General features: G+C 35.4%; 2 protein-coding genes across 11 annotated transcripts in view; one reads left to right on the forward strand and one right to left on the reverse strand.

Moving 5' to 3' along the window:
- The window catches only part of lrrc7 (leucine rich repeat containing 7), a 112,985-nt gene extending 103,038 nt beyond the window's left edge, over positions 1–9,947 (forward strand). For 9 of the 10 annotated variants that reach the window (XM_084129680.1, XM_084129681.1, XM_084129676.1 and 6 more), the window contains 5 exons: positions 79–204; positions 1,512–1,742; positions 4,912–5,004; positions 5,920–5,994; positions 7,713–9,947. In XM_084129680.1, the coding sequence (XP_083985806.1) occupies positions 79–204; positions 1,512–1,742; positions 4,912–5,004; positions 5,920–5,994; positions 7,713–7,820 (633 nt within the window). In that variant the 3' untranslated portion in view covers positions 7,821–9,947. The remainder of the gene's footprint in view (positions 1–78; positions 205–1,511; positions 1,743–4,911; positions 5,005–5,919; positions 5,995–7,712) is intronic. The other variant, XM_084129685.1, reaches the window with a different exon arrangement.
- On the reverse strand, positions 7,839–15,629 carry lrrc40 (leucine rich repeat containing 40). Its single transcript, XM_084129686.1, has 15 exons — positions 15,394–15,629; positions 14,877–15,058; positions 14,444–14,517; positions 14,225–14,354; positions 13,374–13,497; positions 13,142–13,284; positions 12,885–13,057; positions 12,221–12,311; positions 12,046–12,091; positions 11,803–11,911; positions 11,617–11,724; positions 11,419–11,529; positions 10,973–11,050; positions 10,683–10,868; positions 7,839–10,490 (listed from the first exon to the last, which is right to left on the reverse strand). The coding sequence occupies exons 1-15, from the start codon at positions 15,536–15,538 to the stop codon at positions 10,385–10,387; spliced, it is 1,806 nt and encodes a 601-aa protein (XP_083985812.1). The 5' UTR covers positions 15,539–15,629; the 3' UTR covers positions 7,839–10,384.
- Positions 15,630–16,325: the final 696 nt, after the last annotated feature.

The raw sequence follows: 16,325 nt of genomic DNA on the forward strand, positions 1-16,325 counted from the left end.
GGCACATTTTTATTTTGCCAGTGTAAATTTAGAGCACTGTTTTGAATTCCGCTTGCTGACAGCACTATATCCTTTCAGACACCTTCACAACAGAGCAATATTTTAGATAATGGACAAGAGGTGGTTTCCCCAAGTAGTCAGTGGGCGCCGTATTCACTGGGACGAAGAGACGTGCCACCAGAGAACATGAATATCATCAAAAAGGTATTGATTCAAGTTTTTTGATTAAAGTTATCAGGGGAACACAGAACATTTGCAAGAGAACGCAAAAGCATTGCCAAATATTTTTTCCTCCAATCTCTTTTTTTTTTTTCTTTACCATGTCCTTTTAGGGGCTCCATAGTTTGTCGTACTGATTGGTTAAAGATTCTGAAAGGCAGGCAATAAGGAAATTATTACAAACAGTGTTTTATATTAACTGTTTAAGTACTGGGGCTCAATCCCCATCATCTCAGTAGAACAGATATTATTAGCAAACTTCAATTAAACAAGTTGGTAAGTTTGATTCATTTCTGTAAATCAGTAATGTTTACTTCAATTCATCGTTTCATAACTGATTCAGTGATTCCCTCCAAAATTACCACTGAAGTGTAAGTTTGGCATATTTAACGTTAAATTGTTCTAGTAAAATACACAATACCATTCAAAATGAAGTTCATGCATTCAATTGATCAAAAGTGATAGTTAAGACATTTATAATGTTACAAAAGATTTCTATTTAAGATAAATGCTGTTTTTTTTAAACGTTTCTATTCATCAAAGAATCCTGAAAAATAAATGAATCATGGTATCCAAAAAAAATATTAAGGAGCGCAACCGTTTTCAACATTGATATTAAGAAAATAGTTGTATTTCACAATATTACTGTTTTTACTCTTAAGTTTGATCAACACACACACACAATGCAAAAAGTGCTGCAAAACGATCATCAGCGATAAATCATCAGCAATCACAGTAAAACTTTGTCACCTCTAAAATGGTCCCGTTTGTTTCATAAGCCATGCTGAGCTGAAATGATTCATTGCATTTGTCTGGATCTCATTAAAGTTTTATTATTTCCACAATACGTTTTTAGAGAAACACCCACATGTCTCTGAGTATTAAACCCTGTCATGTTCTACTCTTTAAGTTTCCTCTGGCTTAACCTGTTCTCTGTGAGATAGACATCTCTGTTGTATCGTGATTGCCATGCTCATTTTTTCAAATGCCAGGGTTAATTACTACCTGCTGTCGTGATTCATTTCACAACGCGTATTCCTGCTCGGTCTCCTTAGCAACCTCAGTCTACTGGTGAATGTCTTTACGTTGTCGCTCAATATTGTGGAACATTTTGCTTCTTCTGACACATTTAGTGTTGTGAAGAAAAGTCTAACGTAATGAAAATGATATTAATTCAAATAATGAAATCAAAATGTCATAAGGTAGCTACTACGTCTTTGTTCCTGTAATGATACAAAAGCACTTGCCAGCTGCATGAATTCATTAAACATTTGCTTGATGTTTGCCCACAGCCTGGTGTTCACAATCCCCATCAACAACAAGCCATGATGATAACCTCAGCCACCCCATCCCACCGGACGGCCCGTGACCAGCAGTATGAGGGGGCCATAAACAAGGTGTCCATCCAGCAGTACCAGCCACCTCTGCCCATGCCCATCACCACCACCAGCCCCCGGCCTCAGAGTGCCCGCTGCTTCATCCAGACTAAAGGCCAGAAGAGTATGGATGGCTTTCCAGAGCAGGTACCGTTGATCGCACAGAATATAATTCAAAGAAATTAGGGGTGTAACGATACCCTCAAGTCACGATTCAATACATGAACTCACGATACGATATTATTGTGATACTCCAAGACATATGGTAAAAGGTTAACAAAAAATGTACTAATGATTAAAATGCAAAGTTTGGTTTTACATTGTGGATGTAAATGAATAGGCTTGGACTTAGTGCTGGTAACCCAATGCACAGGACAATGGTTACACCAGAATAAAAATATTCATGATTCTGAAGCTTATAATACAGAATTATTTTAGACAAATATGCTTGCACTCTGTCATTGACTAAATATATTTAAAATAATGCAGGCCACTTTTTACAGGTAACATAAGACATTTGGCATTATCAGGACCCACAAATATTCCCCCATTGCATTATTATACATTTTATTCAACATTATATATAGTAGTATAATATAGTACATACACTAAAACTCATTTTGGTTGAACTATACACAGTGTCACTATCCACGATACATATTGTTGCATTTTTGTATTGCGATATATTGTGACACGATATATTGTTACACCCCTAAAAGAAATGCAAAGAGAGAAACGCCCAATTGCAATTCATCTCGCGATCATGGAATATTAATACAGTGTTTTCTTCATTCAAATCATCTTCTTCCTATGACTAAAGGGTCTTTCACACCAAGCACGATTAAGTAAAGCAAATGTACGTTGCGATGACGAATCGGTCAGTAGATCCCTATAGAGCTATTCACACCAGGCGCAATCAAACGCAGCGCAACAAAACAAGATTTGTTTTTGACCAGTGTGTGGATTTTTTGAGAAGGACCTGGCTGCAGCTGCAGATCGGCCCTTACCTACTCTGATTGGCTCCATTGTCTTTCATAGGCTTACTTGATAGAAAATGTGTTCGTAGTTGGTGTAGGAAGGAGTATGTCATTTAAAAAAACTGGAAAAGCTGTGCAGTTTCACAAAGCCTTCATTATAATGCACAGAAGGGAAAAAAAAAACATTAGCATGTAACTCGCAATGTCCCTGATATTATTGTTTTGGTAAATTAAGCTGGTTTTTAGGCTGACGCACGGACGACCCCACAATATTTCAAAACAATTGATTGGTTGATTATTCACAGCATGAGGGCCAGGTCTTCAGGTAGATGAATGAATTATAAATAAGGCTAAATTATTTATTTATCATTTTGATTATTTCATATCACCATAGAAAGGAAATGAAAAAGAATGTATCAGTAACATGACAAGACATAGTTATAGTTACAGAAGGTGTTATTGGTCATGCAGTTGTATGATAACTAAATGACAATGCAATAGGCTAATGTGTCTGGCGTGTTATCTACTATTTATGTGCGTGCATGATGTGCTTTCATTTTCTTCACTATATTGCAAAGCATAATATCAGATTTGTGCTACACTTTATTTCAGAAAAACAATCTGTTCCTTATTATTTTAAAGTCATGAAATCGAGAACTTTTTATCTGTTCATGCCATGATTCAGAAATAACACATCTGGAGTCTGTTGCTATAGACCTTATGTAGCTCCGCCCCTTTTCAGCGCTGCGCTCGTTGTCTTTTGACTTCAGGTTTTATTTTCACAGCGATCTTGCTCATTTATGAATGAACGGCTCGTTTTAAAATCTTCCCGGTCTACTGACATTTGTTAAGACATCTGCTTTAAACATTACAATCCTCATGATAACTTTCGTTAACTTTATATTAAGTAAATCCACTTCAAAAGCTAATTACTCCTGGACAGCAATGCCATAGAAATATACAGAGCGACCACAAAAACGGAAGTTCAAAGACAATATTCTAAAGATGGCGGCGCCCTCGTTTCTCTGGCGCATAAGGTCTATAGTAGGCTAATGAACGCAACTTTCATGAGCATCTGACTTACAGATAAACAGTGTGTTTTTATTTCAGTGCGGTTAATGTTGTGGTTATTTCAGCAAACAGTTTTGTAAATTCAGCTTAAAAGCATTAAGTAAAATTGTGAACTGTGCTCACGCATTTTATGTCCTTGAATAAGCTATGTTTTAATTATGTTACCTTTTCAGGTGCGACCAAAATTAGATTTGAAAACATCACATTTCGACTCATTTTTAGCTCAAATTGTATCCAAAAATCTCACAGCCCCGCGGTCAAATATTGTGATTCACTTCATGAAGTATTAAATCGAGATCTCCGCGACCAGTTTCGTGACCGAATCTTTTGAACCGATTATTTTAAACTGGTTCACAATAAATAACATTCATTTGTGAATTCGACTGATCTAGAAAATTAAACTTGCAGTAGCTAAAAAATCTTTTATGATGACATTCGCTCATCAATCCATGCACTACTCTGACCTACACCAACTACGAACACATTTTCTATCATGAATGTCTATTGAAAACGAATGAGCCAATCAGAGTAAGTGCAGCCCCGCCCTGATCTGCAGGCTGCATCCAGGTAAACTTGAATTTTTTCCCCGTCGCCCCACGTTGAAACGAGCCCTCCAATTAGATTCCAGCTTACCCGAGCCGCTGCTGTTGCACAAAAGTGTGAGAGCCGGGGTGGCGCTGTTTTGAAAACCTGTGTAAACACCAAATAAAACTATTCCGGAATCGAGAAGAGAATGGATGTTGAGTTCTTGTTATCATTGTGTTTCTGAGAACAGATTTATTCTTACATGTTCTTTATACGGATATCATTTCTATTCATTTTCCACTGAATTATGCAATCTGAAGAGCTTGAAACGGCATACAGAGCGCTGTTTTCTTCCGTGCGTGTCTGAATCAGAGAGCTCATTCGCTCTAGACCTGTCAAACATATTACGTGATCATGACTCCTGCCCTTCCGAATGACGACGTTATGTTCATTTCCTCATTCTAAAATGAATAGCAGGCAGATATCCATGGGTACAATATGCGTGACATAACTAAAAATGCATCATCGTTTTCGAACACTTCAGTTTTCACAGTCCACACTACAATGCGAAAACAGCATTTTCAAATGTATTCACGTGGAAGAGCATCTTCAAAAAGCTTAGTTTTCAAAGGACAAAGGCGCCGTCTCAGTGTGGACGAATGGCCAAAACGTAGAGAAAAAGATGTGTTTTCAAATGTATGTGGATTAATGTAGACTTAGCCTTTGATTTATGTTGTTGACAGCTGTGTGTGAGAATCGAGAAGAACCCTGGCCTTGGTTTCAGCATCTCAGGGGGAATCAGTGGACAGGGGAACCCCTTCAAGCCCTCGGACATGGTAAGACCATTTCACTCTCTGTTTTAAAGGACAGAGCATAATGAATATAGTATGCTAATTTCTGCATTTTGTTCTCATAAATTGCTTTAAAAGGATGCTTTATATAGAAAAAAATCAAAGCGATCTCTCTTCAGTCAGTAAAGTGTGTCTCTCTGTAGAGTTTCCATGGAAACATGCGCTACTGCAATGCACAACCTTGCACACCAGCTGACTGCATTACCTTTTAACCTTTTCATGTCTTGGCAACATTTGGTGATAGTTCAAACAAAAGTGTTTTGTGACTCAAATGTTGCCGATATTCGTTAAGTATGTACAAAAAAAGATATTGTACATCTGTTTCACGTGGTAGTAGCTTTGATTAGATTGAAATTGTGTCAATTTGCATGAAAAAGTGTCGTTCTTTTCCCCCCCATAAGGTTTTCAACTTAGCATAAAGATTGCTTGTGTTGTATATTGTCGCTTTGGGGCTCTTCTAACAAACCGCATCCCTGTGAGCCCTGATGAAATGATGTAGTTTGGTGGACTCTCAATATGTGACGTCAATAAGACTTGATATGTGTGCACATGGTGCATACTGATGGGTCCCACATGTAATTTAAATATGTATGCTTTATAATCTCTGCCTTGATTTCAGCACAAAAAAACAGTCCTTAATGGATCCTCTGACTTTACTCTTTAAAAAAACCTAAGAATTTTTTCTAATCGTATGTTTTACATTTACTTTTTAGTTAAACATTTGCATTTATTTATTAATTATAAAAGGTAATTTTATAGATACATGTAATTATTTTTGAGTTGAGGAAAAAGAGCGAGAAAGAGAGAAACCAAAGAAAATCTAAATCCAGATTAAACGGCAAAGATTCTAAACCATAGTCACCATGTGGTTCCTAACCTCATATCACTTTTGACTTATAGGGTATCTTTGTTACTAGGGTACAGCCTGATGGACCTGCCACCAACGTTCTACGACCAGGGGACAAAATTCTGAAGGTAACACTGTTCTCCATCACATTGTCCCACGAGCTGCGACAATGCATCCTCCGCCACACTGCAAGTGGAGGGCTTTGCATGTGGCATTAAATGTCCAGTGTGTATGTGTGTGTGTGTGTGTGTGTCTCAAACAAGTGAGCATGGACTTCTGTTGTTATGTTTGTCCAACTTTGACATGACAGACTGTTATAACATTTCAAGCTGCCACATGTCTTATAAATCAATTTAATGGCATGAAATAATGATATATTTTAAATTGAATTATGAATTTTATGTATCAGATATTACAAAATATTACTAATCAATACAACCAACTACCTCAACCTGACATTTACGTTTATCTTATGCAGATTGAATCTGGTCTTTTGAAAATGTAGTGAATTGTATCCCTTTACCTCCCAATAAAAGAACTAAATAAAGTGCCACTATTATGCTAGTTTAAAGGTTCTTCATTTTGTTTTGGAAGTCTCCTACAAAGAGTCTGAAAACGGTTCATTTGAAGATTGTCTCTCTCAATCTGCACTGATTGGTCAGATGGCCCAGTCTGTTGTGATTGGTCGACCGTAATGACTTTTGTGCACTTTGATCTTAAAAAAAAAAAGTACAGACCTTTTACATTCACAAATAGCTATATTACATATTGCATGAAAGGTAATATTAGAAAAATCGTAATAGGGGCACTTTAAATAAAGATTATATATATCTGTTCAAAAGTTTGGATGGTTTGATTAAAAAAGAAAAAAAAAATTTAGTATTACAATTTAACATAACTGCTTTCTATTTTAATATATTTTTAAATGTCATTTATTCCTTTAGTGGCAAAGCTGCATTTTAAGCAGCCATTTGGTGCATAAGAAACATTTCATCTTATTATCAGTTGAAAACATTTGTGTATTTTTTTTGTGGAAATCATTTTTGTTCTTTAATGAAAAGAAAGTTGAAAAGAGCAGCATTTATTTTAAATAATTTTTTTAAATAATTTAAAAGCCTTTATTGTCATGTTTGATCGTTTAAATAATAAAAGGTATTAATATTTTAAAAAGTATTTAAAAAAATCAGTTGCAAAGTTTAGAATAGTAGTGTATGTGTTACCGGCAAAGTGTGAAATCCCGGTATTGTATAGAATGCCTAGGCAATGTATAGAATTCCTGATGTTTTTTGCCAAAAATAAATTACCTAATTCTATACATTACCTAGGCATTCTATAGAATGCCGGATTACACACTTTGCCGGTAACATATATATTTATTTCTGGACAGTAACAGGATGATTACAGTGACAGTACAAAGACACGCACATGTCTAAATTGCTATTCAGACAGTATCTGTCTGTATGTTTAGCATAAAAGCAAAATGTCTGGCATTGCTGCCTTTACCTGTAACGGGGCAAAGGGGCGATCCAGGCTCTGTGTGCCTAAATAACTCTATGGGAAGTTATCGGGCTGTCTCTGTGTGTTGCCGTCAGTCGTCTTCTCTTTCCACAGATGCAGAGTCTAAAGACCAGCAGCTTCCCACCTTCTCTCCTTTTACAGCATGATCTCCTTTATGCATCTATCTTTTCTCTCCCTCACAGTGTATATCTCTTTATCCTCTTTGAGCTAGGCCTGTTCCCAGCCCTCCTGTGCTGCCGTGCCTGTTCCTGCCCCCCTCCCTCCTTCCTTTCCTCCCTTCCTCTCCCAGTTCATTTTGTTTACCATGTGCTTCATTCTTGCATTGCAGGCGAACGGACATAGTTTCTTACACATGGAGCATGAAACTGCAGTGTCTCTTCTGAAGAATTTCCCGAAAACTGTGGACTTGGTAATCTTAAGGGAGAGCACAATATAAATATTTTTATAGCTTAAAGACTTCTCAACCAGATGGAACACAGGAACTTGTACATTGTCTTTTTATCTAGGAACAATTTTGCCAATTGCTGGACCAATGGCAAATTCCAGTGCCAAATGTACACTAGAGGACATATCTAATAACGTTACATATGGCTTACACATTCTACACCAACATTCATTTGTTGAAATCTTTTCGTTGATGTTGTTGATATTCTTCTTTATCTCAGCCTGTGGCTGTAAGTGGGTGCACTTTTTTCCTGCTTATTTATATGGCGTATTATTTTGTACCTATTTTTCCTAGCAGCTTTTCAGTTTAATCTTGGAGCATGAAAGCACATCTGCTTTTAAGGACATTTACCCACCATGACACTGCCTCAACTTTGTAAATGCCTTGTGTAAATATATACATTTACAACTCAAATGTGATTAGAGCGTAGAATGTGAATGAAAGACACATCGATGATTTTCTAACACACTGGCGAGTTTTTGTAACAATCTAGAAGAGATATCCTTCTCACGAAATGACAATTTAGGGGAAACAAACAAAAAAAAAAGTCCCCTTTTAACATTTCTGTATTTGCACAAATCAAATGACAGAAAAGATTCCCTAAGCAATATTTCCTCCGTTTTTGAGGTTTTCCTGCAGCGCCCTCTATTGGCATACATGGATTTTTCCTAGCTCACACCCGGGTGGGTCTTATTCATTCGCTAATCGCTAGGTAACGCGAATGCACATTTCCATGTTTTTTGAATTTGTTTGCTGCCAGGAAAATTCATGCACATGTGGCAGTTTATCGGCAACCGTTTTCTATATAACAATGTACTTTCATAACACATACTACAGCTTAAATGGAAAAAGAACGCAAAAAAGCTTAATTCCAGTTGCTTTGATGTTGTTAAGCTGCTTTAAGTTTTTTAATCATTTTTTTTAATGGGACAACAAAGGGAATTCCTGTCATAATAAAACGGACTAGAAACGGTGTACACATGTAAGGCTTTACTGATTAGAGCATGCTTTCACTCTTAAACTTGTTTTATTAGGATGCTTATTAGGGGTCTGTGTGTTTTGGACAAACTGTTTTTACATATCCATTGTTTTGCATCATTTTTTCCCCCTTTTAAATCAGTCATCATCGTGACAAACAGTGCCATAATATCCCTCCCAGGCATGTCTCAAATGTTGCTAAAAATGTAGCATTTAGAGGGAGAGTTTCGAGACTTCTGAAAGACCCCAAACTCAACACCCACTGCATTTAGCTTCACAGAAAGATTGAGTATTAAAGATTATGATGGATGATGCAATTAATTGTTCAAATACTATTGTGAAAGAACATTTGATAATGATTATTTTTACTAAACGTTTTCAGATAATGGTTTCTAATATATTGATATTAGCTATGCTCAAATTGTTAAATTTTATAAAGAACACAGAACCAATGTATGGACAGAGAGTTAAGATTGTGAGGGAAGGAAAGACTAGAAACAAATATGTACAATTCTTTCTAAAGTTATTGTGAATTTGTGTCATAAACATATATGTATATGAATATACAAATGGTCATTTTTGTATGTGTTTAAAGACCTATTGAATATAAAAGGTAATATATGGTACTATTCAGTCTATTTGCAGTATTGATGTAAATAACTATGAATGGAGACATTTAAATAATTTATTCCAATAGATTGTGAATGTACTTAAAGCTTTCTGCAGTATTAAGACTTACTGAACTTGAATGCCGTTTCATTTTTGTGCAAAAAGTAATTATATCTAGAATAAATTATTCAATTTAGTTCAAAAGAATTAGTGACAATTTATCATATCATTTATTTGCACATGCAAGTTTACTCCTGATTTTTTTCTGTATTACAGCAAATATGTAATTGATGACATATATTCTGTGTCTAGAATGCATTTTGCAGATGATATATGTACATATTTAAAATAAATTTTAGTTACAAAAAATTAAAATGACAAACCTGTATAAAAAGGAGAAGAAAGTCCAATGCTGTTCAGCAAATATTGGAGCCATTTTCGGCTTTGGAGTACAGAATTTTTTCAGTATCTAAGAGGTGTTTTGAATAATGTATCTTTATTGTACAAATAATAAAAATGTCACTATTGTTACTACTGGTCATTCTGTGGTCCTTTACAGATGATAACACACAATAACCAAAACTCTTAATATTCATAATTTATTACTAGTGCTTTCATAATGGAAAATATAAACGTTCACACTGAAAAGCAATTATAAAGTTTAAAGCTTGCACACACATTTTTTTTTTTTTTTATTAATTTGATTTCCTTTTGTCTTAATTTCATTACAAAGTATGCCGATGTGTTTATTTATAAAATATGTAATTACAAAATTCTGTAATGATTTTACAATGTCATTTTTAAGGGTAGAGTGGCAGGTAAGATGAATTAAAACAAGTGGCAGGAGATGATTTCTTTTCTTTTTTTGTCTTGTATATTTTATACGGTCATGAAGTGCAAATAAAAGTGTTATGGCACAAGAGTTGATTGCTTATCACCGATGGTTGAATTGATATTAAACGTGAAAATTATGTTGGAATACGATCTCGGAGATACTCAAGGACAGCATCTGTTCCTTTACTAAGGATGGCAGCTCTTGGATTACGGAAAGGATTCCCATCAAGCATTAGAGCCCTAAAGACATAAGATAAATCATGTTATCATGTTAAACTAACAGTCTCAAGTCTGTAAAGATCTGTTTTGTCCATTGGAAAGACTGTAGCCTACATTTGTTATCTCTACCTCACATTCATTCATGTAAAATATGGATTCTACCCAGACTAAAGTCCTCAGTTTGCTAGAATCAGAAGGAAACATCAACCTCACCTCAGACTGGTACAGTTGCCAAGTTCTGGTGGCACTTGCATGATATCATTGTTGGACAGATCCAGAGTAGACAGACTATTTAGGGTCTTCATTTGGACAGGATCAATGCCTCCAACTTGATTGCTACTGATTAAAATGGTCTCAAGGGATGATATGCGGTACAGCACATCTGGGAATGATTTAAACCTAAAGATAAATAACGATTTAGACCACAACAAACACAGAAACAGTGATATCATATATATATTCAGTTACTAGTACTTTGTAAGCGTGGTAATGGTAGAACTTACCTATTAAAAGACAAAATAACACTCCGCAGCTTGGTTAAGCCTTCCAACTCCATTGGCAGTGAGGTCAATAGATTGTTTCTGAAAAAAAATAATAATAATTTAGTTCAGTGCACATGGTAAGATGTCAATTTTAAGTGACATCAGAGGTCTTTAAAGTATTCAGTATTTTATTTAGAGTAATATTCATTAAGTATGTATATTTTGTACAAGCAACATTTATCAGAACACAAAATATCTGAACTCAGAGATTTGTCCTTTAAAACTCAGAACCTAGAATTTACCAGCCACAAGATAAGTATAGTTATTTTGTCCTTTGTGCCATCTTAAAAATACAACACTATCGAAAGTAGTCAAATGTTGCTGGTGTGACAAAAACATTTGAGAACCACTGAACTAGGAGAATTAAATCTTGAAATTGGAGCCTTAAAAGGCAGTTTTAGGATTACCTGAGATCTATATGTAGCAGCTGTTTCAGTTTGGAAAAGTCCACTGGAATGGTTGTTAGCTTGTTAAACCCAAGATTAATGTCTGCCAGGGTGTCCTTTAACTCCATAATTCTACAGGAAATGAGAGAATTCTTTTAACTAAGCACTGTAAGTGTTCAGTAAATCTCTGAAATGGAAAGGCCATTGCTGTTACTGTACCTCGGTGGAACTGCCGTCAGCTGATTTTTGCTGAAGTTTACGTTGGACACAGGACTATCATCAATGGCGTCAAATACTTCATCGGGAATGGATCCCTCATGTTTCTCGCTAAGGAAAATGGCAAATCTTCACTGTTAAATGCACAAATTCCCGCTCTCAAAGTTGCTTATGAGGAAGTTTTGTTACCTGTAGTCTAGCGTTTTCAGAGTTTTGATGGCATGTACATTGATTTTAGCTTGGCTTGGAAGAGTCATTGCTGTTTTTGGATCTCCTTTCAAGCCCCCATCAGGTTGCTCTACATTTCAAACATGACAAAAACTCACAAGGATGTTACAAAGAACCTTCTTTGTCTCTTTTATAATGTATAAATCAATGATCATTTAAAAATGATATTACACTCTACAAATCTTTACTTGGTGTTAGACATACCTTGTATTCGACTTCTGAGATATTTTAGGAGTTCACCAGTTCCTTTCTGCAAAGAAGATACTGTAACAGTTTCTGATGCATTTCACTGATGACTTTTCCGGTGTTGTATCTGAGATTAATAAGAACAAAAGAGGACAGACAAGCTGTTTACTCATGGGAAATGTTGAACACTCACAGTCAGAAGGTCTCTGCGGATTGCCCTCAGTGGATTGCCCTCCAAAGCCAAAAACTTCAGCTTAGGTAATGCGCCAAGTCCACATGGCAGACTGTTTCACAGAAGAGAGAGACTGTGAATGACTTACTTTCTTCTGCAGAACACAACAGAAGACATTCTGAAAACTGTTGACCATCGACTAGCGTTGTATGGAGAAGAAAAAAAAGACATTTCTCAAACTATCTTCTTTTATGTTCCACAGAAGATAGATAGAGAATGACATGAAGGTGAGTAAATGATGACTGAATTTTAATTCATTCATTTAATATTCACTATCCCTGTAATTCATAAGATAACTATCTGTTTTTGGTCATTAAACAGTCATGTTAAGGATCAGAATACAGAAGGTCATACATGTTTGGAAAGATATGAACTGACTGAGTAAATAAAGACAGAATTTTCATCAATTTAATCTACAAAGAAGAATTTTTACGCTGTGCTCTCATTTTACGGTACAATAATTCTTAAATATTATCCAACTGATTTGCAGATCTGTATTGCCTAATGAGTAATAAAAAATGGATAATAGTCCATAATTTTGTTTCCCAATGGAATGTGATACAAAACACAGTACTATATTTTATATTTCACAGTATACATGAAATAACATAATTATATCCAGCACCTGCTGATGTCATTGTTAGTCAGATCCAGGCGCTCCAGGCCTTGCAGTAGTGTTATTTCTTCAGGAAGGCTCTTCACCTTGTTATCTCTGAGCTCCAAGAAACTCAAAGAGCTCAAGTGCTTCAAATGGTCTGCCTCCAACATCTCAATCTGGTTGTTCCCACAAAAGAGGTCCTTTAAACATAATCCAGCCTTGTGTTAGTCTTTCTCTTTTAAGACAATCATAACTTATTCTACGACATCAGTGGTTTGGTTTACCTTGAGTGTTTTACAGCAGGGCAGTTCGGGAAGATATCGTAACTTGTTGTGTCTTAAGTAAAGCTGCTCGAGGGACTCCATCTGAGCCAGGACAGGAGGAATGCTCTCTATTTGATTCTGCGAACAGTCCAGCAATCTCAGGTCTGTGAGGGATAATAAAAGAAGGATGAGTTCACGGGTTAACCAGTAAACATGATTCACATCTAACCTGCTGCCTGCTGTCAAAACATACTTTTCATTTCACTGATGGCAGGAGGGAGACTCTGGAGCTTGTTGCAGGACAAATTCAATTTCACAAGACTTTTCAGGTTTGCCAGGCTTTCTGGAATATCCATTAGATGATTATTGGAGAGATCCTTTTGGAGGGAAGAGTAGGAAATAACTAAATATCTGGAATACTGAAGTATATCATTCATAGCAAACATCTTTGATTTATAAGGTATAACAAATGATCATACTGCAGTGGATCATTTCTGATGCACACCACCATTTAAAAGTTTTTTTTTTTAAAGAAAGAAATTAATACTTATATTCAGGACACATTACATCAAAAGTGATAGTAAATACAATATAATGTTACAAAAGATTTATATTTCAAATAAATGCTGTTCTTTCTATTTATTAAAGAATTCTGCAAAATATGCATCACAGTTTACACACATCAGCACAACTGTTTATGAAATGTTTCTTGTGCAGGAAATCAGCGTATTAGAATTTATGAAGGATCATGTGACACTGAAGACTGGAGTAATGATGCTGAAAATTCAGCTTTGCCATCACAGGAATAAATTATATTTTAAAATATATTTATTTTAAATTGTAATACATACATATACATATATACAGTTTTTTTTTATCAAATAAATGCAGCATAAGAGAGCATAATCCTTGGCGAGTATAAGATACTTCTTTACATACTTAAAAACATTAAAAAAAAAATCTTCCCAACACCAAACCTGGTAGTGTACATTGATATAAACTGAGAGATATTAACATTATTTGAGGAACTAGGCTTTTATGATGCAGTTAGATGGCCATATACTGTAGTGTGTTGCTGGTCAAGACAAGAGGTCAGTCACTTACAAGGTCATCTAAATTAACCAGGTTCCCCAAATCCAGAGGAATATTTTTGATCAGATTCTGTTGCAGATGGAGACATCGCAGGTTTGTAAGCCTCCAAAGACCCAAAGGTAATTCCGTCAGTTTATTGTGACTGCAGAAAGGACCAGGTATTATGGCACAAGGTCTACACATTAATAAGTTTATATATTGCTTTATACAGAGTGTTGCCTCCATCAGTACCTCAATACGAGCTTCTGTAGTTGTTCTAAATCTCCAATAGAATCTGGTAGTGAGCTTAGTTGATTGTCATGGACCTGGGAAAAGGCACATAGTTTACAATTAATTACAATTTACACCCTCAAACTCCATGGAAAATTAAAATACTAAGATGTGAAATATTTCTATTTGACTCACTCAAAAGCTATGCTGATAATTTGTAATTAAAAAAAATATATTTTTTTTTTTACTAATGGTCTCGTGGACCCAACTGTATATAATATAATATAATATAATATAATATAATATAATATAATATAACAAATGTGTGGTTTAAACTTTAAAGGACTAGTTACATTGATTTAACCATGATAGAGTAGTGTTGTCATGCAAGTTTTTTTTTTTTTTTTTTAATAACATTAATTTCTCAAACAAAATGAAATATGCTGAAACCTACATCCAAGACAAGCAGGGCAGGGAGGAGTTTGACGTCTTCAGAGAGGCTCTGGAGTTTGTTGGAGGACAGCAGAAGTTTGGTCAAATCTGCCTGTTCCCACCACCGATCTGCAGCTCCAAATGACAAGTTCTGCTGAGATTCCTGAGGAGTGTCTATATTCAACCTCCACACACTCTGAGGAACTGAACCCAAATAACATGTAGAATCTTACAAAAATAACTTACACAATTTTAATCATAGTTTCACCCAATCTACCATTGTTGCTACAGCTGCTGTTTTTACTGTAACGTTATGTCTTATGATAGAACTCATTCAAACTTTTTTTGAACATAAACTTGAACAAAATCTTTGACATTTTCATGACTTTTTCCATGACATTAATGACAAATGTCATATCTGCATTACAGTATGTCAGCGCCACAAATTATGGCTGCTTTGGTATTTTTTGTAAGGTTAGTTAAATGAAATTGAATAGTCCTTTTCCAGTAACGTTAACTGTAACGTTAATTAACGTTACCTTCGGTTAGACCGCGCCCGGATAGATTGAGTTGCCCGCTCTTTCTAGCAGCTTTCAGTAATCCGGATGGGACAGGACAGTCTTCTTTCTCCTGTCTGAATCCTGCTCTAGAGTCCACATGTGCTCCTCTTTTGAAACGAGACATGAATGCGACGTTGTTATGCGTTTAACACCTGTAGGTAGTAAACAGGAGTGAGGTTGTGTAGTGTTGTGAAGTAAACTGTCACATACCTAAACATGGCCACCAATTTTTAAAATAAAAGTCCCAAGGAACGAAAGTAGTTTTCCATGGCATAGCCTACAAAATGAAAATAAAAATAATAAAAATGTTATTATTAGAAATGTAAATATAATACATGTATTTAAAAGATATTCAAATATTTTCTAACAGTATAAATATTTTTAATTTAATAGAAACCTTTTATGTTTCGGTGACCCATAGAGATACAGGAAACATAAATTACACCTTAAGCTCCAAATAGCCAGTAGCAGTTTTAACGTACATTTTCTTAAATGTTACAAATGTTCCTCCGTTTGCTCATGCTGCGTTATAAAGTTTTATAGATGTACAGTGGTATCCAATATGGTAATATGATCAGCAGATGGTGCTACTAAGACAACAGCTGTTATGCAGCCATTGAGATAAAACCACCCATCTACAATAAAGAGATGGATGGATATAGCTATACAGTAATTTAGATATAAAATGTATCTGTTTCTTTATTTTCATTATATTTAAGTCTACAAGTCAGTGTTTTAATAATTGCACAAATCTATTTAAGGTAATAGGCTGTTCGAATCTAGTTCAAGCTTTATGTGTACAAATGAACGTTACTTAGGCTATTTACAATAATTATAACACAGGCACTTGACTTTAGCATCTCAAAATCGTTTGAGAGGGTTGAAAAGGTGTGTACACTTTAACAACAGCT

The sequence above is a fragment of the Abramis brama genome (assembly GCF_963993115.1).
Source record: "Abramis brama genome assembly, chromosome: 11".
Classification (NCBI taxonomy): domain Eukaryota; kingdom Metazoa; phylum Chordata; class Actinopteri; order Cypriniformes; family Leuciscidae; genus Abramis; species Abramis brama.

What these genes read in the sequence shown, in the direction of transcription:
- lrrc40 (XM_084129686.1), bottom strand. Translation starts at nt 15,538, where the DNA reads ATGTCTCGTTTCAAAAGAGGAGCACATGTGGACTCTAGAGCAGGATTC. An exon ending in CTACAGAAGCTCGTATTGAG is followed by an intron (nt 14,355 to 14,443) that starts GTACTGATGGAG and finishes TCCTTTCTGCAG; the next exon opens with TCACAATAAACTGACGGAAT. An exon ending in GGCAACTGTACCAGTCTGAG is followed by an intron (nt 10,491 to 10,682) that starts GTGAGGTTGATG and finishes TTATGTCTTTAG; the next exon opens with GGCTCTAATGCTTGATGGGA.